The following is a 20,262-nucleotide window of genomic DNA, read 5'->3' as shown; positions in this document are numbered from 1 at the left end:
CTCCATGATGTTAAAGGGACAGACAGGGTAATATTCCCAACAATTTCCTTCCTGCCTGATACATTTACATTTATTTAGAATTTATACATTTATTTATACATTTATTTAGAATTTCCTCTATAGGGATCATGTCATTATTTCTTAGTAAATCTGGAACACTAAATAAATAGGCCTGCTCCTAGACAGATGACCGTGCCTTGAGAAGACGAACTAAAGAAACATTTCCGACAGTCCCTTTAGTTTCATACTTAAAGGAAGGAGGTGGCTGAAGACCCTTAACTGTGGGGCTTAACCAAACACCTGAGTGAAGGTAAACAGGCGGCCAACGCCCATTGCCCATCTTGGCACCAGAACTCTCTCCTAATCTACACTGAGGGATCTTTGCTGCTCCAGTCTCTTAATTATTCAGGGGTGAGGACCAAATGATCTAGAGTCACATGCGAACAGCCGAAACCAGAACTCAGGCTTCCCTTGTGAACAGAAGCCGTCAGCAGCCAGAATAAGACACTCCAAGCTGCCTGGCAGGGGAGTCTGGACAGCCCACCGTCCCCCACGGCTCTGGAAGGCCCCAGCCTTCGCCCCAGGAAGGGCACGCGGCAGAGTCCTGTGTTAGAGGCGAGGAGGGAAACACACTCCCCAGGGAGAGAGGAAGGGGGAAGGAGGAGCTCTGGGGGAGAAAAACAGATCATAAAAAGATAAATGATTTTCTTGTATGTTGTTGGGTTTTGTTTTTTTTTTTCCTAAATGTAACAGCAAATTAAAACATGAATGGCAGCCTCTTCTGTGGGAGAAGACAAAGGTGACTTTCCCCCAAAGGTGACTCTGACAAAGCTATGAATGAACATGTCATGTCTGTGACATGATCTCCCTGAGCTGTGTCACTGCTTCCCCGTACACCCCCAGCCCCCAGCCCTCACCGTTCTTTCTTCGCTGCCAGCTCACAGCCACGTGGATTCAGAAAATATTTTTACAGAGTCGACCAGAGAATGCAGAGTACATACCAAGAGTGTAGGAGTTGGGCGGGGGGGGGGGGGGGGGGGGGATGTTCGCGGCTTCCTGGAAAATCTGTTTTTCATATGGGAGAGAAATGTTACGGCTACTGAATTTGCATCTCATTTATGCCTGGAAAGCTGAAGGAAGGTAAGAATCAGAGCCCAGCCCTGCCTTCTCCTTTTTCTAGCTGACCTGCCTCTATTCATCACTTCTTTTCTTGAGGAAAAAAAAAAAGAAATACAAAAGTAAAAGCAACATAAGAACTTGGGGTCAGATCCTGAAGTGGGGAGAAAGAAAACAGGTATAATGGCATTTGCAGCCAGGGATACAAAGAACTAAATATGCCACAGAAAGGCACAGTTTCCTCAAATGTTGACCTTCAGCCAGGGCAGGCTCGTAGGCTGTATGTGTCCGTATGACAATGTTGGGGGACCATCTACCCTAAGTGAACAGGAGATGGGACTGAACTGGAGCGATTTACAGTTGAAAAGGGCCTTTTCCTCCGAGTCTAAGAAATCACTGCTTCCGAGGAACAAAGCACATCTACTCTCTTATGTATGGTTCTATCAACACACCTGAATCATCCCACCTCACTATGAAGAGAGACAGCTAAATAGATTCAAGGAACTAACTTATGCCTGATCTAAGAAATAACACATTTCGAGGAAGCATTTACATTTTAATAAACCAATGATGACTTTCATTAGAAACACGTTTAAAGGAGAAGTGGGAAAAAGTGAAGCAGCCGGCAAACACCAAGAAGTCGGAAGGCTGCAGAGACAAAGTTCTGGGCATTCAGACAGAGGCGAAGCGGCCCGGGGCACCTGTCTCTAGCCCTGCTCAATGAAACTGTCAGGGCGAGCTCCACGCGCTGGGGGTTTGGGGGCGGGCGGCGATTTCCTGCGACGGCCCTTGCTGCTGAGAGCCTCCGCCTGCCTTCCTGATCTTCTCTGTAATTCATCAGCCGTCCCAGCAGCCCGCCGCCGGGCTCTCAGGTTCTTAGGCACCAAACAGGCACACACGTCTTCCTCCTGTTTTTGATATTTAGACGTGTATCTTTTGTATTCCAAGAATCTTCAAGTCTGCCTCTTTCCATGGCATGCTTTTTAATTAGTTCTTATTAGATTTAGTTTTTGTTATTAAGTCAAAGAAACAGTTTCTATATAGATCCCCAACATACAGCCCTTCCTCCAACAGAAATCAGCATGTGTAACGCACGGCAGTATCGCAGCGACAGATCTGATCATCACTCGGGTTGACTACGTCTCGCCGGTGAAGCAGCCAGTGGTTCAGGACCAGGCACTTCAATAGGTGAATTTTCAGGGCAGAAACCAGTGAGGCTGGACTCCTACAGAACTCTCTGCCCCTTAACTGAATGTTCTTACACCCCCTGTAAGGACATTCTTACAGCACGTAAGACCCAAATCTCTTCCTTGCGGTATTTCCCAGTCTTCATCCTTCTGAACTTCCTCCCCAAGTCTCTGGCATCACTGAGTTCTCTCCTGACTGTGAACCTTATGCTGAATTTCCCATGAATGCTGCGGGCTCTTTTTCCAGAAAAGATCATCAAAAGGGAGGACTGTCTTTTTTTTTTTAATAAATAAATAAATTTGTTTATTTTTGGCTGCATTGGGTCTTCGCTGCTGCACACAGGCTTTCTCTAGTTGCGGTGAGTGGGGGCTACTCTTCATTGTGGTGCGCGGGCTTCTCGCTGCGGTGGCTTCTCTTGTTGCGGAGCAAAGGCTCTAGGCGCACGGGCTCAGTAGTTGCGGCGCACGGGCTCAGTCATTGTGGCTCGCGGGCTCTAGAGCGCAGGCTCAGTAGTTGTGATACATGGGCTTAGTTGCTCCGCAGCATGTGGGATCTTCCCGGCCCAGGGCTCAAACCTGTGTCCCCTGCATTGGCAGGCGGATTCTTAACCACTATGCCACCAGGGAAGTCCCAAGGGCTGTCCTTTTTATACCTTTAAAATATACCCAGCTCACCAATGATTCATGTTGGTGCTAATTATTATTTTCCCTTTTTCAATTTCAGGCTTACATTTGAACCTTCCATAGCAATCAACTGGAAGGCATTTATTCGAGAACAATGATGAGAGGGAGAGAGGCGGAGGCATCTATGCTGACAACTCTGTGCTCACCATCACCCTTTGACTGCGGAACTGTCTGCACCCGTTTCTCCAAGGAGATCACATCACAGTGAACGAGGACAGGAGGCCAACCAGAGAGAGCTGTTGACGGGGAGGAATGGGAGAACGTGAACTTGTGGGTCTAGAACGGAAGGAGGAGGGAGCCATGGAGGCAGAGAGAGGCTGCCGAGGTGCAGTGAGTCCCTCCTCTTGTGGGACAACACACCTCTGAGAATACCTTTCACACATACACGAATCGCTGGGACAGAGGGAAAAAGCTACGGCGCTAGGACAGGTTTTCATTTCGACCCCCCTGTATTTCTGGAGTGTAACTGCCTGAACGGGTGCCGCCTAGACTCGGAAAGGGCCGCAGTGAGAAGTCTGACGCGGCCTCCAGCCCCCGGGAACTCAGAATCCAGCTGGAGATGGAGCTCCTGGTGAAACGCTGACTCATCTACATGAGATTCTCTCTCACAAGAGAAGAGATGCACGTCTTCCTGAAACAAACAAAAACCACTCCTTCAACTGACAAGCTGTATCAAGATGAGAGAATTACGTAAGAGGAAAACCCACACCATCTTCATTTTTGCCCTCCTGAATTCATCGGGAGCGGGTCCTCGCCTCCCCCGACACTGAGGGGTGTGAAGCACATTTTCTGAGAAAGCTTCCTTCCACGAACGGTCACACCAGCAATCTCGGAAGAGTTTTGAGAGTGTTGAAGTCTGACTGGGGACAGGGGAAGCCACCGAGTGGCTTCTGAGCAGCTGGGCCACTCCTGTGCCCGGCGTGTACCGTGCCACCACCTTGGGCACCACACAGCTCTTCCTGTGCCTCCAAAAACATTCTATGCATCGCTGTGCTTTCTCTGAGCAGAAGAAATTCGTGAAAGTAGATCAGTGTGAAAAACCGCATGCCTTTAGAAGCGCATTTTCAGAACCTGTTACTTTAGATTTTATGGAAAACGTGACTAAACAAACTCATTTCTGTGGCCAGGTGGATGCTCTCTGCTTTCATCACAATCACGCCTGGCCAGCTCGAGCCACTGTCCTCTGTCTGTCTTTGCTTTCTTTGTCTTTCCTCGGGGAGATCAGGGTTCGATGGAAGCCCCTGGCGAAGGTTCCATGCTGCTGAGCCCTGTGGAGTCCCCGACCCAGGGCTGGAACTGGGGGCTTGACGCTGGGGGGTGTGAGAGGCTGCCATCTGACTGGGTGCACACGAGACAGCAGCTGGACAGCCTTGGCCACAAACACGTGGGACATAATTCACCCGCCCCTCATGGTTTCTTCCCTCGTTTTCCTTTCCTGGGGGAGGGGGAGTTGTGTAAAGAATCAAAAGCATTATATTTTTCCAACTTTAAAGGTCCTAAGCGTTAATTAATTACAAGAAACAAAAATGGTGACTAAGAGAGATCTCTGAGAAGCTGGCTGGGCGGGTGGTGCACACTTATTTCGCAGCAGGAGCAACGCCAACACAGACCTCTACCTGAAAGAGAGAGCGCAACAGATCGCTCTACGCCTTGGAATGGCAACGCAATGAAAACTGTCATGTGCTGATGGCGTTAAGGGTTTCAGTCTTTGCCACTGGCTATTCTGGGACTCACTTAGGGATCACAAGGGTTAATGGCTCCTCGTCAGCTTACAAGGCCCATCCACTGTAAGAGGCGACAGAAAATTAATTAGGTGAGATCAGCCGAAACCCCGTGTTTCTGACTCACTTGATTTTGTGAGAAGCCAACGAGTTGACATATTCTGCCTCCGAAGGAGCCAAAATGAGCAGGCTGCTCCCATGGCAGCCAATCCGGGCGGTTCTCCCAATCCGGTGGATGTATTCAGCAGGTGAAGACGGAGCGTTGTACTAAAAAGGGTAACAAAAATGAAGGCATTCGCAGATCAAGGGACTGCCATTAATTGGAAGTGCAATACCCCTCACCTGCCTCCAGGTATCCCAAGAATTAAATCCTGGTGCTATGGTTACCCTACCACAATCACAAGGAGAAGTCACTCAACCCTGAAACTCCTGGCTTCATTGGAAATAACAAGGCTCCGACACGCCAACAGGAACAGTGGCCAAGTTTCAGATAAACGAGACGTCTTCTCGTCCCAGTATCTCCTGTTTAATTTCACTTCTCCACAGGTCTCTTCATTTTCCTATTTGCATCTTTTCACTGAGGTGACTGGGCAAGGTGAGAATGCAGGCAGGTGGGCGCAAACTCGCACAGGATGGCCGCACGACCTTGGCCTGCTTCCTCAGTAGACAGGGCAGTGGGGCTGAGGCCACGAAAGACGCTGCACAGGGTACAGAGACTCAGGTCTCCACCGCCTCGCTGCAGGCCACCCAGTCCCAACGGAGCAGAGCTGCAGGCCAGTTGAGAGGCACGTTCCCCTTCCTGCAGGGAAACGCCTCCGCTCCCACGGACAGTGCTCCTGACCCGGCAAAGGGCCAACGCTCTAACTCAGCAGAACGGACGCTCTCTATGGCAATAACGTCATCGTCGTCAACACCAATTGTCCCTGTACTCATTCTGCCCTTTTCTTCTTTGCTGCTACATGCATCAAAGACCAGAGGGCCAAGAATATGATGGGAGGCCAGGCATATTAAACTAATCAATACCCACAATTATAAGCAGGCTCTCAATGATCAATTATATGTGCCTGGCCTCCTGCACATTAAAATCATCCTCGCCTTCCTATTTCAAATTTGCTCCATGGACAGCAGGAAAGAAGACACAATGCCTCTAGTCGCAAAGTCATCATGTGCCGTGAGCAGAGATTCCTAGCTAGTGACAGGCATGCAATTCCACTAAAATGTGAATAAACCATGACTCACGTAAACAGGGCCCTGTCCCCTGGCCCCCGTACAGAAGGGCTTAAAAATACCACTCTGCAGACTAAGGAAAAGAAAAACCAAAACTAAAGCCACTAGACTAGCGCTAACACCTCTACCCTCTGGCAAAGCATCTAAGGCTAGAGGTATGTGTAAGATGCTGTCAGGGCCTTAATTGCCCCCTGCAGGTCAATGTGCATGGACACAGCTCTCAGGACAGCTGAGCCATCGCCTTCTGGACACGATGAGGCCTCCCAGGGGCCCAGGTAATTTCTGTTATTTTCAGCTTGCTGAAAACTCTGTGTGTGACACACATTAGTCTGTGAGCAGGGGAGCCTGCCCCTCCCTCCCACGGCTGTACAGTCTGCAGGCTGTGCTGCAGTGGTCAGGTGGGCTGGGTTAAGGAAAGATGCCAGGAGAATTGTGCAGATCGGGCTGGTTGCTGCCTGCTGACCAGGGCAACACCCAAGAGGGTGATAATAATTATTCTACTTAAAGCCAACGCACCTACTCATGATCACACATTCTGGCCTCAAGCTCGCACCTTAACAACTTAAATACATTACCTGGACAATCCACGTGACTTGAGGGAGATCTAAGCCCCGAGCCGCAACATCCTTCAAAACAGAAAAGAATATGGCTTAGGACAGAGTTTCTCAACCTGTTTGGGGTCATGGATCCATTCGATGATCTAATGCAAACTCTGAGGGCTCACCCCCCAGGAATGTGCACACCTTCAGGAATCCACTGACGTCCACCTGTGGGTAAAATTCCAATTTAGAGGCTAGTTCTATAGAACCCGCAGGTGAGGCGGCCACAGCCCACTTCGCTAGAAGAACATCATCTGCATGTAGGCCTGAGAACTAAGTCATTATCAGACAGTCATCAACCAGACAGACAAAAAGTATAAAAGCAATGGAGATTTTTTTTCTCTTCTTTTCCGCTGGTCACCACCTCAAGAGCAAAGACTCTGCTCTCTGGTTTCTGGCCATTCTGGCAGAGAGACTAGAAAATAGGAATCTTCCAGTCTTTGGCAATAAAGGTACACCTGGCATTCACCTTCAAGCACAAGTCACACCAAGAGCAGCCCCAGCCAACAGGTCCTGGGCACTCACTACACACCAGAGAGGGTGGAGAGCATTTTACCTGCGTTATCTTGACTCATTGTCAAAATAACACCTCAGGGGCTTCCCTGGTGGCGCAGTGGTTGGGAGTCCGCCTGCTGATACAGGGGACGCCGGTTCGTGCCCCGGTCCGGGAAGATCCCACATGCTGTGGAGCGGCTGGGCCCGTGAGCCATGGCCGTTGAGCCTGCGTGTCCGAAGCCTGTGCTCCGCAACAGGAGAGGCCACAACAGTGAGAGGCCTGCGTACCGCAAAAAATAAATAAATAAATAAATAAAAATAACGCCTCAGACAACTATTACTCCCATTTGACAGAGAGGAAACCAAGATTCAGAGAGATTAAGTAACTTGTCCAGGGACACATGTAGTGGGATAACTGAGGACATGGAAAGGAGACGTGACCCATGAGCACCCCCCCCCAGCAAACTGGGGGCTGGCGAATAAGCCAGAACTGCAAACAGTCCTGATTGCTTTGAGCCCCCCCGCCCCCTGGCAAACCGGGGGCATGCAAATAAGCCAGAGTTGTGAACAGTCCTGATTGCTTTGAGCCCCGCCCACCCCTGGCAAACCGGGGGCCTGCGAAGAAGCATTGAGTGCTTTGGACACTGATCCATGAGGTGTCCTCAGTATAATCAGAGTGGTGGGAACGCAAGGAGATACCCTTGTGCTAGTTCAGTATAATCAGAATAATGGTGGGAACTCTGTGCTGCTTTTGCGCTCAAGGACGAAGCACGGCAGGTGCTCACGAAAGCCAATTATTGCTTGTATAATCAATAGAAGCATATCTTGCTGCTTTGGCACTTCTGAAGTGTTAAGAAGACAAGTCTTAAAGTGTAAACCTAGATAATGCTTTAATAAAGGCTACCACAGCAGGACTGACGGCGCTGTTCTGCCTGAGCGAGCGGCAGCCCTCTACTGCTGTGCTTCGGCACAATTCATCTCGTGTGACGAGCTTACTTTCGGCCCTGTCCTGAGAAACTACAACAGACACACAGCTAAGAAGCAGAGCTAGCCCTGAAATCCCGGTCTGCTTTACTTTTCCAAGACCATATTACAGTATGCGGCTCCACTATCAAAAAAGATGCTGTGTCCCTCGTATGCTGCAGTGGGAATGCAAAATAATACAACCCCCTGTGGTGGGGAATTTGGTAAATAGCCAGCAAAATTACACACGCACTTGCCCTTTGACCCTGAGCAATCTCCCTTCTTGACCCTGAGCAATCTCCCAGCAATCCATCCCTGGCAAAAATTTAAAATCATCTGTGCACAAGGCTATTCATTTATTTATTCATTTATTTTTTTAACATCTTTATTGGAGTATAATTGCTTTACAATGGTGTGTTAGTTTCTGCTTTATAACAAAGTGAATCAGTTATACATATACATATATTCCCATATCTCTTCCCTCTTGCGTCTCCCTCCCTCCCACCCTCCCTATCCCATTCATCTAGGTGGTCACAGACCACCGAGTTCAGCATTATTTATAATTGCAGGTCTGTTAATAACCCCAATGTCTAGCAGGAGACGGGTTGAATAAAACACGGCAATACCTACCCCATAGAACGGCGTTTTACACAGCTACAAAAGGAATGGAGGTTCCTATGTACTGATGTGGAGAATATCTAGGCTATGTTTTGAGTGTGAATAGTATGCGTTTGTGTAAGAAATGGGGGAAATGCAAATATATCTGCTCATATTTGAAAAAGAAGTAATGGAGGGAAAACCCCCAAAGCTTATAAAAAATAGTGACCTTCACGGGAAGGAAGAGAATGGGGGGAGGGGATGAGGATGGAAGCTGGACTTCCTTTAATGGGCCCTTATAATTCTGACCCTGAGACCACGTTTCAACATAATTAAAAATTAAAAAGTAAGGGCTTCCCTGGTGGCGCAGTGGTTGAGAGTTCGCCTGCCGATGCAGGGGACACGGGTTCGTGCCCCGGTCCGGGAAGATCCCACATGCCGCAGAGCGGCTGGGCCCGTGAGCCATGGCCGCTGGGCCTGCGCGTCCGGACCCTGTGCTCTGCAATGGGAGAGGCCACATCAGTGAGAGGCCCGTGTACCGCAAAAAAAAAAAAAAAAAAAAGTAAGATAACCAGCTGTCATGCAGTAGGAAAGACAGAATGTCACCTCTGACATATTCTTGCCAAAACAAAAACAAAACCCTAGCAATGTCTAACAAGTGCCTAGACCTACTGCAGGGCGACAGGGACAAGGTAAACAGCACCACAGGGACGCAATGTGGAGCGTCCTGAAGGACAAATGGTCTTTCTTCCACCAAAAAATCCAGGAAGAAAGAGAGGGTAACAAAAACAGAAGACATTAAGTAGACAGAGGGATTAATGGATAAATGCACAGATGGATCGATAAGCAGAGAACCAACACCTGGAAGGAGGTTCACCAAAACTGTCAACTGTGTTTATCTCGAGGTAGGGGGATTTGGGGCAATTTTTACTTTTCTCTCTGCAGTTTCCTGCGTTGTTTGCTTTGTTTTTCTTTTGACGACGAATGCACATTATTCCCCCCTCCCCACAACCCTGCATTTTTATTTAGAAAAATTTAAACCTACAGAAAAGCTGGAAGAAGAGTACAGTGAGCACTTGGCAGTCCTTCATCTTGATTCACCAATTGCTAAACACTGGCACAGCCGCTTTTTTCCTCTCTGTACACACGTTTTTCTCAACCATCTGAAAGGAACTTGCAAGTATCATGACATTTTGCCCCTAAATACTTCAACACTTGTCTTCTCAGTAAAAGGACATTCTTCTACATAAATCACAATACCATTACCACACCTAAGAACTTCACACGAAATAAGTTTATTTTATAACAATCAGTCCACGTTCAAATTTCACCACTTGTACCTAAGACAATTTTTATAGTTGTTTTCCTTTCTTAACCCAGGACTGAAGCCTAGATCATTGCATTCTATTTTTATTATAGCCCTCTAGACTTCCTTAACGTAGAACTGCATCCCCACCCTTAACATTTACTTCTTTTTATTTATTTTTTGGATAACAATCTTTTGAAGAGTCCAGGTGTCTTGAGGAACATCCCAGAATCTGGACTTTTCTGTCTCCTCATAGTAAGATTCAGGGGGAGCGTTCTGGCAGAATGACATCAGGGTGGGGTGTACCGCCCAGCACGTGACCTCAGGATACAGGCAGGGTGTCTGTCCTGTGCTGGGGACGCTGTGCTCGGTCACTGGAGCAGGTGGCATCCACCATCTCACTCCCTTGTGACGGTACCTTTCTCCTTTGTGATGAGTAACCTCAGGAGGGAAACTTTGAGACTGTTTCCCAGAACATTTTGCCCAGTGGTCTTAGTATCATTCGATGCTACTTGTCTGTATCAGTTGTTACCCTGATGTCTACAAAATGATGGCTTTCTAAGCCTATCGTTCCTTCCATTTCTATAACTGGCATTCTTCTGTAAAGGACGGCTCTTCCTCCTCTCTCCTCGCTTTTCAGTATCACTAAGAATTTATAGGTATATAAGGTTTTTTAAAAAATAATAACCCTGGGCTTCCCTGGTGGCGCAGTGGTTGACAGTCCGCCTGCCAATGCAGGGGACACGGGTTCGTGCCCCGGTCCAGGAAGATCCCGCATGCCGCAGAGCGGCTGGGCCCGTGAGCCACGGCCGCTGAGCCTGCGCGTCCGGAGCCTGTGCTCCGCAACGGGAGAGGCCACAACAGTGAGAGGCCCGTGTACCACACACAAAAAAATAAATTAAAAAAAATAATAACAATCCTATGCAAAGTTCTGTAAGAAGCACATTAAAACAATCGCACCCTTATCCTCCAGGGTCAGAGGCAGGATTCAAGGAAGACACTGTCCCACCATCATCTAAGTCACCCAGAAGACCACTGCAGGCAGGTCAGGGCTGGTCTGCCTTCGTTCTGATTAAATCCCACCTGGGATTTGTGGGTCTCCTTTGAACGGTGGCCAGAGGCTGCATTTATAAATGTTAAGTAGACATTTCATGTATCAGAAGTGTGTCAGCCACCCAGGAAGTGTTTTCTGACAGCTCCCAGGTGCCCTGAAAGCTGAAGGCGGCCGTTCCAGAGCCGATGCCTTTGAGAACACAATTTAGAGCGTTCTCTGCACTAACCACAGTCACTGTCTTTAGAAAAACTGACGGGTTCTTAAATCTGCGAAGTTCTTGTTAAGAAATGACTTACTTCATTTAAGTGCTCCGCACTGGGAGAGGTACACAATGGGCTGTCTGAGCTTTACAGATAAGCTTTGTAAAAAATTTAATGCTCGTCGGTTTAGTAAATCCAACTAAGAAACACAGATGAATCTCAAAACTAGCATACGGTGTTAGGAAAGCCATTCCGGGTACAAACACGCTGAGACGGTGAGTCAGGAGGCGCGGCGGCCCCCCCATCAGGACTGCTCACGGTTCTTTCCTACTCGGGCCGGGCGATCGGCTCAGGACACCAGGCTGACGACCTTCCCACCGCCCACTACTTCTGCTGTTGGGGTGGGGGCACCCCACAGCCAGCCACTGCTCGGACTTCACCAGCCATTCCCTTAAGCACTTCTTTCCAGCCTTAGCCGAGGTTACTCTGAGAGTGGATCAATCTTGCCGGTGCAGGAACAGGGAGAACCGCACTCTAGGACCACTTCAGCAGCCACCAATCCGGGCAAGTCACCTCTGCTTTTTCTGAGCCTCAGTTTACCCACCTATAAAATGGCTACAATCTACTTATCTCCCGAGGTTGCTGTGAAGATCCAATGAGACAGTGGACGTGCAAAGTGCCTTGAGAATCGTCAGTCTGAGTGCTCCAGTTCGTGATGAAATGAGAGCTCGACGGAGGCAATGAGGTGGGGATTTAAAGCCTCTTGGCTCTCTTCCCCCCTCACACCCCATCCACCCGACCCGGGCAGAGGACCACAGAGGAAGGGGACATGGCTCCATCTTCCCGGATGCTGTCAGCCAGCAGCACCAGAGCCACAGGAAACTGACCTGCACAAGACTGAGGAAAGCCTTCGGTTCTCCGCCCACCCTTAGAACTTAGATCCAACCCAACTGTATTCCTTTAACCTAATTAGGGCGAAAGAATCGCTAAAGTCAATTCTGAAAGACACTCACCAGTCAGGCCTTCAAGTCCCTGGGCCTGACAATTGGCCGCCTCCATGGGACCAAGGGGTACAGATGGAAGGCAGCTTGCTCAGGTGCCAGCCTGTCAGTTGGATTAAAATGACTCATTTATTTACCCGAGAACCTCACAAAGTGCTTTTACTAACAGGGAGAGGGGGCCTGCGGCTCTCTGAGCAAGGGACGCAGCAAATTCGCCTCTGCTGCCTTCCCGTCCTGCCAAAGTCATTACTGCGGCGTGTGGAAAGCCATCAGCGGGGCACAGGCCCCCGTCGTCCGGGTGACAGATTGGGCTGCGTAATCAGAGGGGGAAGGAGACAGCGCAGAAGCTGTCAGAGGCGCGAGATCTTGGCTGGAGCCGCCAAAAAGCTGGCAGCATGAGTTAGCGTAACTGAGTCAATGGCCAACCATCTCCAAATGGTCTTGCCATTAACACGAATGAAATACGGGCGGAAAAGGTAAACTTCGCCTGAAAAGCATACCCCAGAGGAAACCGAGAAAGTCTCCATTTCTTCAGGGGTGCTGAAGGGACATTCTCGGGATGCTTACAGCCCCCCTCCTTTGTCTCCTGGCCGCCTGGCACAGCGAACTTTCCCAGGAGGAGAGGAAATTAAGAACCGCACAGACCTAACGGTGTGTTTCGAGCAAAAAAAAAAAGAGAGAGAGAGAGAAAAGGTGGAGAGCAGCACAGGTGCTTTAGGTATCTTCTGAAAAAGGAGGCATGTGCGGACAAGCACAAAGCACTCCAAGGGATACTCAGCCAGCAGATGCAGGTGGAGCCGGAAGCGCCTCTCCTTGCTGGGAAAAGGCCAAGGCACTGGGTACATACATCCAGGGACAACCAGGGAGGGCCACGCATCAGCCCTAAAACTAGAGGGAGCCTGGAAACACCACATTCCAGTCACTCGGTGGGGTTTCTCCTTCCCAGCCCCTCAACTCAACAGTGGTGTCGAAAACACCTCTGGCTCAGGGTGAGTGCTTCACTATAAGCCGGAGGAGATACTCTGCTTCTTTGGGTTTCTTAACTCCACTGAGGAAAGTGGGCTTTGAACTTCCAAATGACTCCTTCCTGCTAATACTTGCTCCCTCCTTAACTTGGGTTCTTCTTAGATCCGGTTTTCTAGAGGACACAAACTTACATTTCAAATATGTAAGGACTTCTCTTTCCCAGACTGGTCTCTCCTCCCTGACCATCTTCTCACCTCTGCCCAGACTCTGGACTCATCGTGGTCACACGTGTACTGAGAACCCAGATTATACAGCCATGTACCAGGTCCCGCAAGATTGCATGAAGTTAATAAGATCCTTGCTTTTAAGATGTTTAAGATGAAAGGAAACACACACACACACACACACACACACACACAGAGAGAGAGAGAGAGACACACCTTCAACTTTCTTCACAATAGAAAAGATATAAGGGAGGAAAATGGGGTCGAGGGAGGGATTTTCTAGAAGTAAAGGAAACAGCAGAACTGTGAGTCTTTGTGTGGTTACACCACAATTCCCAGCTTCTCACACAAGACAGTCAGTCTTCTGGCCTCATTAAAATGATCTCGGGATGATAAATCAAAATGGCAAAAGATACGGTACGAAGGGGGAAAGTCCCCACGCAACCATTCACAAGTGCTTCCCCTTTATCCAAAGAAGGGAGTCCGCCATCCGCCTTGTCCTGCTGTGGCCCTGCTACTCATTAACACCCAGGATGCTCCCGGAGAGCTTTCAGAGCCCGGCAAGTAACAGGCTGCTGAAAAGGACGCAGTGACAACATCTCCCCAACCCAGGCCCCACCTATCACAGCCAAAGCATCTCAGACACCCCAAGTTTCCGCCTATAGCAAACGAACACGGCAGAAGGAGAAGGAAGACTGGGCAGGAAAGAAGAACTTCTCCCCACTGGGGACTTGGGGCTTGTACCCTGGCTTGGAAGTGGGGAGGCGTGAGCTCCCACCCAGCTCTTTTCCAGTCATTTCCTAAAGCAGAATAAAGAAGAGATGAGGCTGGCTGAGGCTCCGCATGCTGGACGTGGCCTGGGCGAGCACGAGAACACGCACCAAGGGGCTTACAGAAATCAGATCATGGCAAGTGAGAGCCTGCTTTCCACGTGGCACACGGGCCTGGCAGGGGGCAGAGGTGCCAAGCCAATGGTGCTCCTCATCTAGCTGACATCACCTGCCTGCAGGCAGCAGCCAACAGGACGGGGAAAATCATCATGTGCTTTTGACCCCACTGAGAATCACATTTCAGAAAATGATCTCTTCTTCCGGAGAGCTACTAAAAAAAAACCCCAAAACAAAACAAAAAACTGAACTTCAAATACCTGGAGTTTTCTTTGAGACTTAGAGCTCACCCATGTCTGTAAAAAACAGGGCAGCGTTTGCACACTAGGAGACTCAATAATTTCCCACCGGGGACAAATCCAGCATCTTAAGGGTCAAAGATAAAGCATTTTGTTCTGGTCCTAATTCCAACACACAGGTTCCTACTGCCTTCTGTTTTTGGTTTTTTTTTTTTGCGGTACGCGGGCCTCTCACTGTTGTGGCCCCTCCCGTTGCGGAGCACAGGCTCCGGACGCACAGGTTCAGCGACCATGGCACACGGGCCCAGCCGCTCCGCGGCACGTGGGATCTTCCCGGACCGGGGCACGAACCCGCGTCCCCTGCATCGGCAGGTGGACTCCCAACCACTGCGCCACCAGGGAAGCCCTATTATTATTATTTTTTTTAATATATTTTGGCTGCATCAGGTCTAAGTTGCAGCACACGGGCTCTTCGTTGTGGTGGGTAGGCTTCTCTCTAGTTGTGGCGTGAGGATCTTCTCTTCTCTAGTTGTGCTGCGCGGGCTCCAGGGCACGTGGGCTCTGCAGTTTGCAGCACGCGGGCTGTTGTCCAGGCGCACGAGCTCAGTAGTTGCGGCGCACGGGCTTAGCTTCCCCGCGGCGTGTGGGATCTTAGTTCCCTGACCAGAGATCGAACCCACGTCCCCTGCATTGTAAGGCGGATTCTCTACTACCGGACCACCAGGGAATTCCTATTTTATTTATTTTTTATTTTTTTATTTCTTATGGAAGTATAGTTGATTTACAATGTTGTGTTAGTTTCTGGTGTACAGCAAAGTGATTCAGTTTATATATGTATATATATATACATGTGTATCTATACATACACACATTTTTTTAAAAATTTACTTATTTATTTTTGGCTGTGTTGGGTCTTTGTTGCTGCTTGCGGGCTTTCTCTAGTTGCGGCGAACGGGGGCTACTCTTTGTTGCGGTGCGCGGGCTTCTCATTGCGGTGGCTTCTCTTGTTGCGGAGCATGGGCTCTAGGCATGCGGGCTTCAGTAGTTGTGGCTCGCGAGCTCTACAGTGCAGGCTCAGTAGTTGTGGTGCACGGGCTTAGTTGCTCCACAGCATGTGGGATCTTCCTGGACAAGGGCTCGAACCCATGTCCCCTGCATTGGCAGGCAGACTCTTTTTTTTTTTCTTTTTTTTTGGCAGGCAGATTCTTAACCACTGCGCCACCAGGGAAGCCCCATATTCTTTTTCATATTCTTTTCCATTTTGGTTTATTATAGGAACCTGAATATAGTTCCTTGTGCTATACAGTAGGACCTTGTTGTTTACCTATTTTATATACAGTAGTTTGTATCTGCCAATCCCAAACTCCTAATTTATCCCTCCCCCATTCCCTTTCCCCTTTGGTCACCGTAAGTTTGTTTTACGTGTGTGAGTCTGTTTCTGTTTTGTAAACAAGCTCACTGTATCACGTTTTAGGTTCCACATATAGGTGATGTCCTGTATTTGTCTTTCTCTGTGTGGCTCACTTCACTCAGTACGATCATTTCTAGGCCCATCCGTGTCACTGCAAAGGGCATTACTTCGTTCTCTGTTGTGGCTGAGCAGTATCCCCAACGAGCGAGCATAGTAATCTCAGCCTCAGTCTTTAGAAAAAGGCACGTATCAGTGATTCTCAGCATGGAGGTTCTTGAGCCCCAGCTGCCCACCCACTTAACCCACAAACACCGGGCGCCTGCCGCTCTGTGCCGGACGCTGGGATGGGAAACACAGTCCCTGTCCTCGCGAGCTTGCGGTCTGGCGGGAAGACACCTAGACCAGTTGTGAGGAGCATCATAAAGAAATGCAGGGCCCACTGGGAGTGCCTCGTGGGGAAGAACTGGGGCTTCTGTTTCCTGAAAAACTGCCACTGAAGCTGCGGCCCACGAAGGAGTGAGTTTAAGTCAGCGTGGTGTGTCCCAGGCCGAGGGAGCTCATGTACCAGGGCCCCAAGGCCAGAAAAAGTAAGAATGACACATTCAATTGAAAGAGGGCCCTTTTTGGCTGAAGGACAGGCAGCAAGAGGGAAAGTGGAGACAGAGGAAACAGGAAGGGGTCAGGCCCCAGAAGTGTCAACAGACAGAGGATTTTTGACGAAGTCCTTTATCAAGCAGATTACTTGGACTCGTCTTCGCGTTAGACCAGGCAGGTGAAGACAGTTTTAGAGCAAACACAAGCGTCTGGCTTGATGGGCTTCGTAAAGAGAAGGGCTACTTGGTCAGACTCAGATCTCCTTCTGAGGCAAGCATTCCAGGAGCAACTGCTCTCAGATCTGAAGGACCAGAGCCGGCGGAACCACTGTTTGCCACACACACGTGAGAATCCGCAGGTCACCGGGCAGGCCGTCTTGTAGATGATCGTGCATATATACACACACGAGAAACAAAGCTGCACTCGCTCACAAACTCTCAATTTAGAGAGAAAACGATCTCCATCACCTTTAAAACTAAATACAGAACAGGAGTTCCTTAAAAAGTAATTGTATTAAACGAGGCCTAGACAGGCATTCAAGTAGCTGAACGTCGTTGCTTCTGCCCTTGTTCACAGGATTATTACTCACTTGATGGTGCAATTTCATTACTGTATATATAGGGATTTCTCAAATAACCAGTTGGGGATTAAGTTACATCTTCCAAGATGGCACAAACAGGGAAGGCATTTTAATCTTGGGAGCCAGCAGCAACTTTGGTGAAGTGAGTCCCCAGAGAAGCAGGGACGTTGAAGGTGTGAGTTTTCAATCTCAAAAGATCACAAGAGACGTGCACGACAAAGGTCACCGCGGTGCTGGAGGAGGTGGCTACCCACGACTGCAAAGACTGAGGCCGAGCGAGCGGCCCTGAAAACTGCAGGGCAGATGACAGCTCTGGGCACCAGCACATAGACTCTGTCCAAGCGCATCTACTTTCCTTTAAGAGAAGGTGAGCAGAGGCAAGCGGAGTGATTTTGTTGTGAAAAGACTTTCTCAGCTCTAATTACTCCCGATAGCTGTAATTTACAAGTTCTTGGTGGAGAGAAATCGCCAAGATTCACACGTTTTCAGACAAACAGCTGCCACTATTAGTGAGCAAATCGCCAAGTCTTCCGCGCGGTGGCAGCCCGCTATCTGCGGCAATAAGGTGGCAAACCAGGAGTGCAAAGAGACCAGCCACACCAAGAGGCCCCCGGAATTCCTGTTCCCTGTGGGGCCGGTGACCCCAAGGCAAATCGTCAGGAGATGAAAGCCTGCCACCACCATCACAACAATTGTCAACCTTCCCACGGAGCGCAGAATGGTACATACCGTGCAGAGCAGAACCCCTGTTTTGGAATGTGAGAATTCCTGAAACACTGCTGTTCTTTCCTGCAAAAACAAGGAAAAATAGGGCCTTTGTAACTCTGAGATCGAGTCCAGCAAGGTAGGCTTAGATTCTCATAACCCTCCCAACTTTCTACTGCTATAACTGTTTTTAGGCACAGAGAGAAAGGTTTTGCCAAGGAAGAGGAAGAAGTGGATTCTTCACATCTTCCAACAAGACCCTATACCTACACGACCAGGCTTCTTGGACTGCGGCAGAGTAACAAGCTTTGAGGGCAGCACGTTTCATTAAGACAATGCGGGGGTCGGGGGGGAGGCGGCCACGCCCTCCAGAAACGGCCAACACCCAGAGCAAGGAGGGCCAAAGGCCACACGTTCCTGCACTCAGGGTTCCCAACTCAGAATTTACTCTAACACCTTTTCTACAGGTGGTCTAGAGGCTGAACAACAACCAACCTTTCCTATGGGGCAATTTTCTTAAAAACTGATTTTTAAAAAGATTTTCAAATTATGAAAGCCATATATTTTAACTGTAGAAAAGTAATACTTCAAGTCAAAGGAAGGAAATTAAATCATCCTACCACTCGAAACAAACCACCACCGCTGGCAACACCTTGAAGCTTCCTGAGCCCCTTTCTAGGCGAAACATAACCAAACATGTGGCTTAAAAACTGGCATCATGGTTCTTACACTCCTAACATGCTCTTATCATATATCAACTGAATGTGGACATCTTTTCACGCCAATAAACAGCCCCAAACCGCCTCGTCTCCCGTGACTACACCGTATTCAGCTGAATGGGAGCCCCGCCTCCACGTGACCAGCGCCCCACTCCTGACACAGCTGAGGTTGTCTGCACTGCTTACCATCACAGACAACGCTGCGATAAACAGGTCTGTAGGTAAGTCACTGTGCTCATGCTTAACTATTCCCTTGGGGAAAACCCCTAAAGGCAGACTTGCTGGACCAAAAGGCCTTGGGCATAAACTTGCAGGGGCCACACTGGGGGTGTGTTTAAGTCACAGTGTTGCCAGCAGTTAAGACTTGGCCATGTCCATCTGTCAGCAACAATAACAAAAAGGAAATATACCCAAATCACTGAAGATTTGGAAAAAAGAAGGAAGTGAAGTCTCTCTTTCCGCTCTGACACCAAGGTATACCTCATTCTGGTCTTTCGCGGGTACACATTCCATCACGTGACTGGACCCCAGGCTGCACCTCACTGAGCACAGTGGACATGACAACCGGCACGTAGGGTGTGTACCAGGTACCAGACGCTGGCCTGCACTTTACACGTCTGAACGTATCCGATCCTCAAAGCAACCCAGTGTGCAGGTACTGTCACCACCCTCACTTCCAGAGAAAGAAACTGAGGCACAGAGAGGTTAAGTAACTTGCCCAAGGCACGTGCATACACTGTTAATACAGGACTGAACTGAGATCTGAACCCACGGAATTTATGGCTGCACTGTAGAGTCAAAATCAGAAAAAAATCAGGAAAGTTCATAAAAGCCTGTGAAACTAACCTTAAAGTCCAGACACACTGTACTCAGATCTGGGGTAAGGAACACAACTACCAAAGTCCTCAGCGTCCATCACAGCTGTCATGCAGCAACTTCTTCAAACAGCAGCTCCTCTCTGATGCTCTTATACTCGGTTAGGGTCACGTCGGTCACTTCGGGAGACCACACTAAGGTCAGGTGGGGCAGGGGGCAGGGTAACAAGCCAGGAAGACGTGATGGGGACGGTTTTAGCTTAGTCCCCTGGGACAAGACACTGCACCAACATTTAGAAAACGAAATACAGAGATCCTCCCTGCCACCTTCTACCCATCTCATAGGGAGGGTGTGAAGGCTAAACACTTAATAAACAAGACAAGTAAACTACTAACAATTATTAAACGATGGAAAAACTACACTTTTCCTGAAAGAGAAATAACAGCAATAATGGCACCTGACGTTCACCCAGAGCTCACTCTGCCCCAGGCCACGCTCTAAGTACCTGATCTGCATTAGCTCAGCGAGTCATCACAACAACTCCAAGAAGGACGTACTACTGTTCTCTCCACCTCAGAGGCATGGACACTGAGGCACAGAGAGGTTAGATGCTTTCCTGAGGTCACACAGCCAGTGAATGGCAGAGTCAGCACCAGAGCACAAGCAGTCTGCCCCCAGAGCACACGGCTGTAAACACCCTACCCAGGTACCACCCTGTTACAATGAGAGACGCACGGTCTGAAATAACCTAACTGCAGAATCTTCTGTTGACACATTCAAACCCCTAGATCCTTCTGAGTCCACATCCAGTTCCTTCATCATCCTCACACCCACCCCACATGATGGCTCTGCAGAAAACAGACCTAGAATATTGATAAAATCAGTTAAAAAAAACAAACAAACCCATAAATGGCATTACATTATGAAATCAACAAACTTGATTGAACTGGGGACCCTGAAGGTAAAAATTA

General features: G+C 48.9%; 1 protein-coding gene across 1 annotated transcript in view; it reads right to left on the bottom strand.

Moving 5' to 3' along the window:
* Positions 1–20,262, bottom strand: part of DDX31 (DEAD-box helicase 31) — a 73,702-nt gene that overhangs the window by 30,510 nt on the left and 22,930 nt on the right. The window contains 3 exon segments of the mRNA XM_030838460.2: positions 4,836–4,975; positions 6,511–6,561; positions 17,781–17,840. Coding sequence (XP_030694320.2) covers positions 4,836–4,975; positions 6,511–6,561; positions 17,781–17,840 — 251 coding nt within the window.

This window comes from Globicephala melas, chromosome 6 (assembly GCF_963455315.2).
Source record: "Globicephala melas chromosome 6, mGloMel1.2, whole genome shotgun sequence".
In the NCBI taxonomy this organism is placed as follows: Eukaryota; Metazoa; Chordata; class Mammalia; order Artiodactyla; family Delphinidae; genus Globicephala; species Globicephala melas.
The sequence above is the reverse complement of the archived record's forward strand: the minus strand, read 5'-3'. Positions and strand labels throughout refer to the sequence as shown.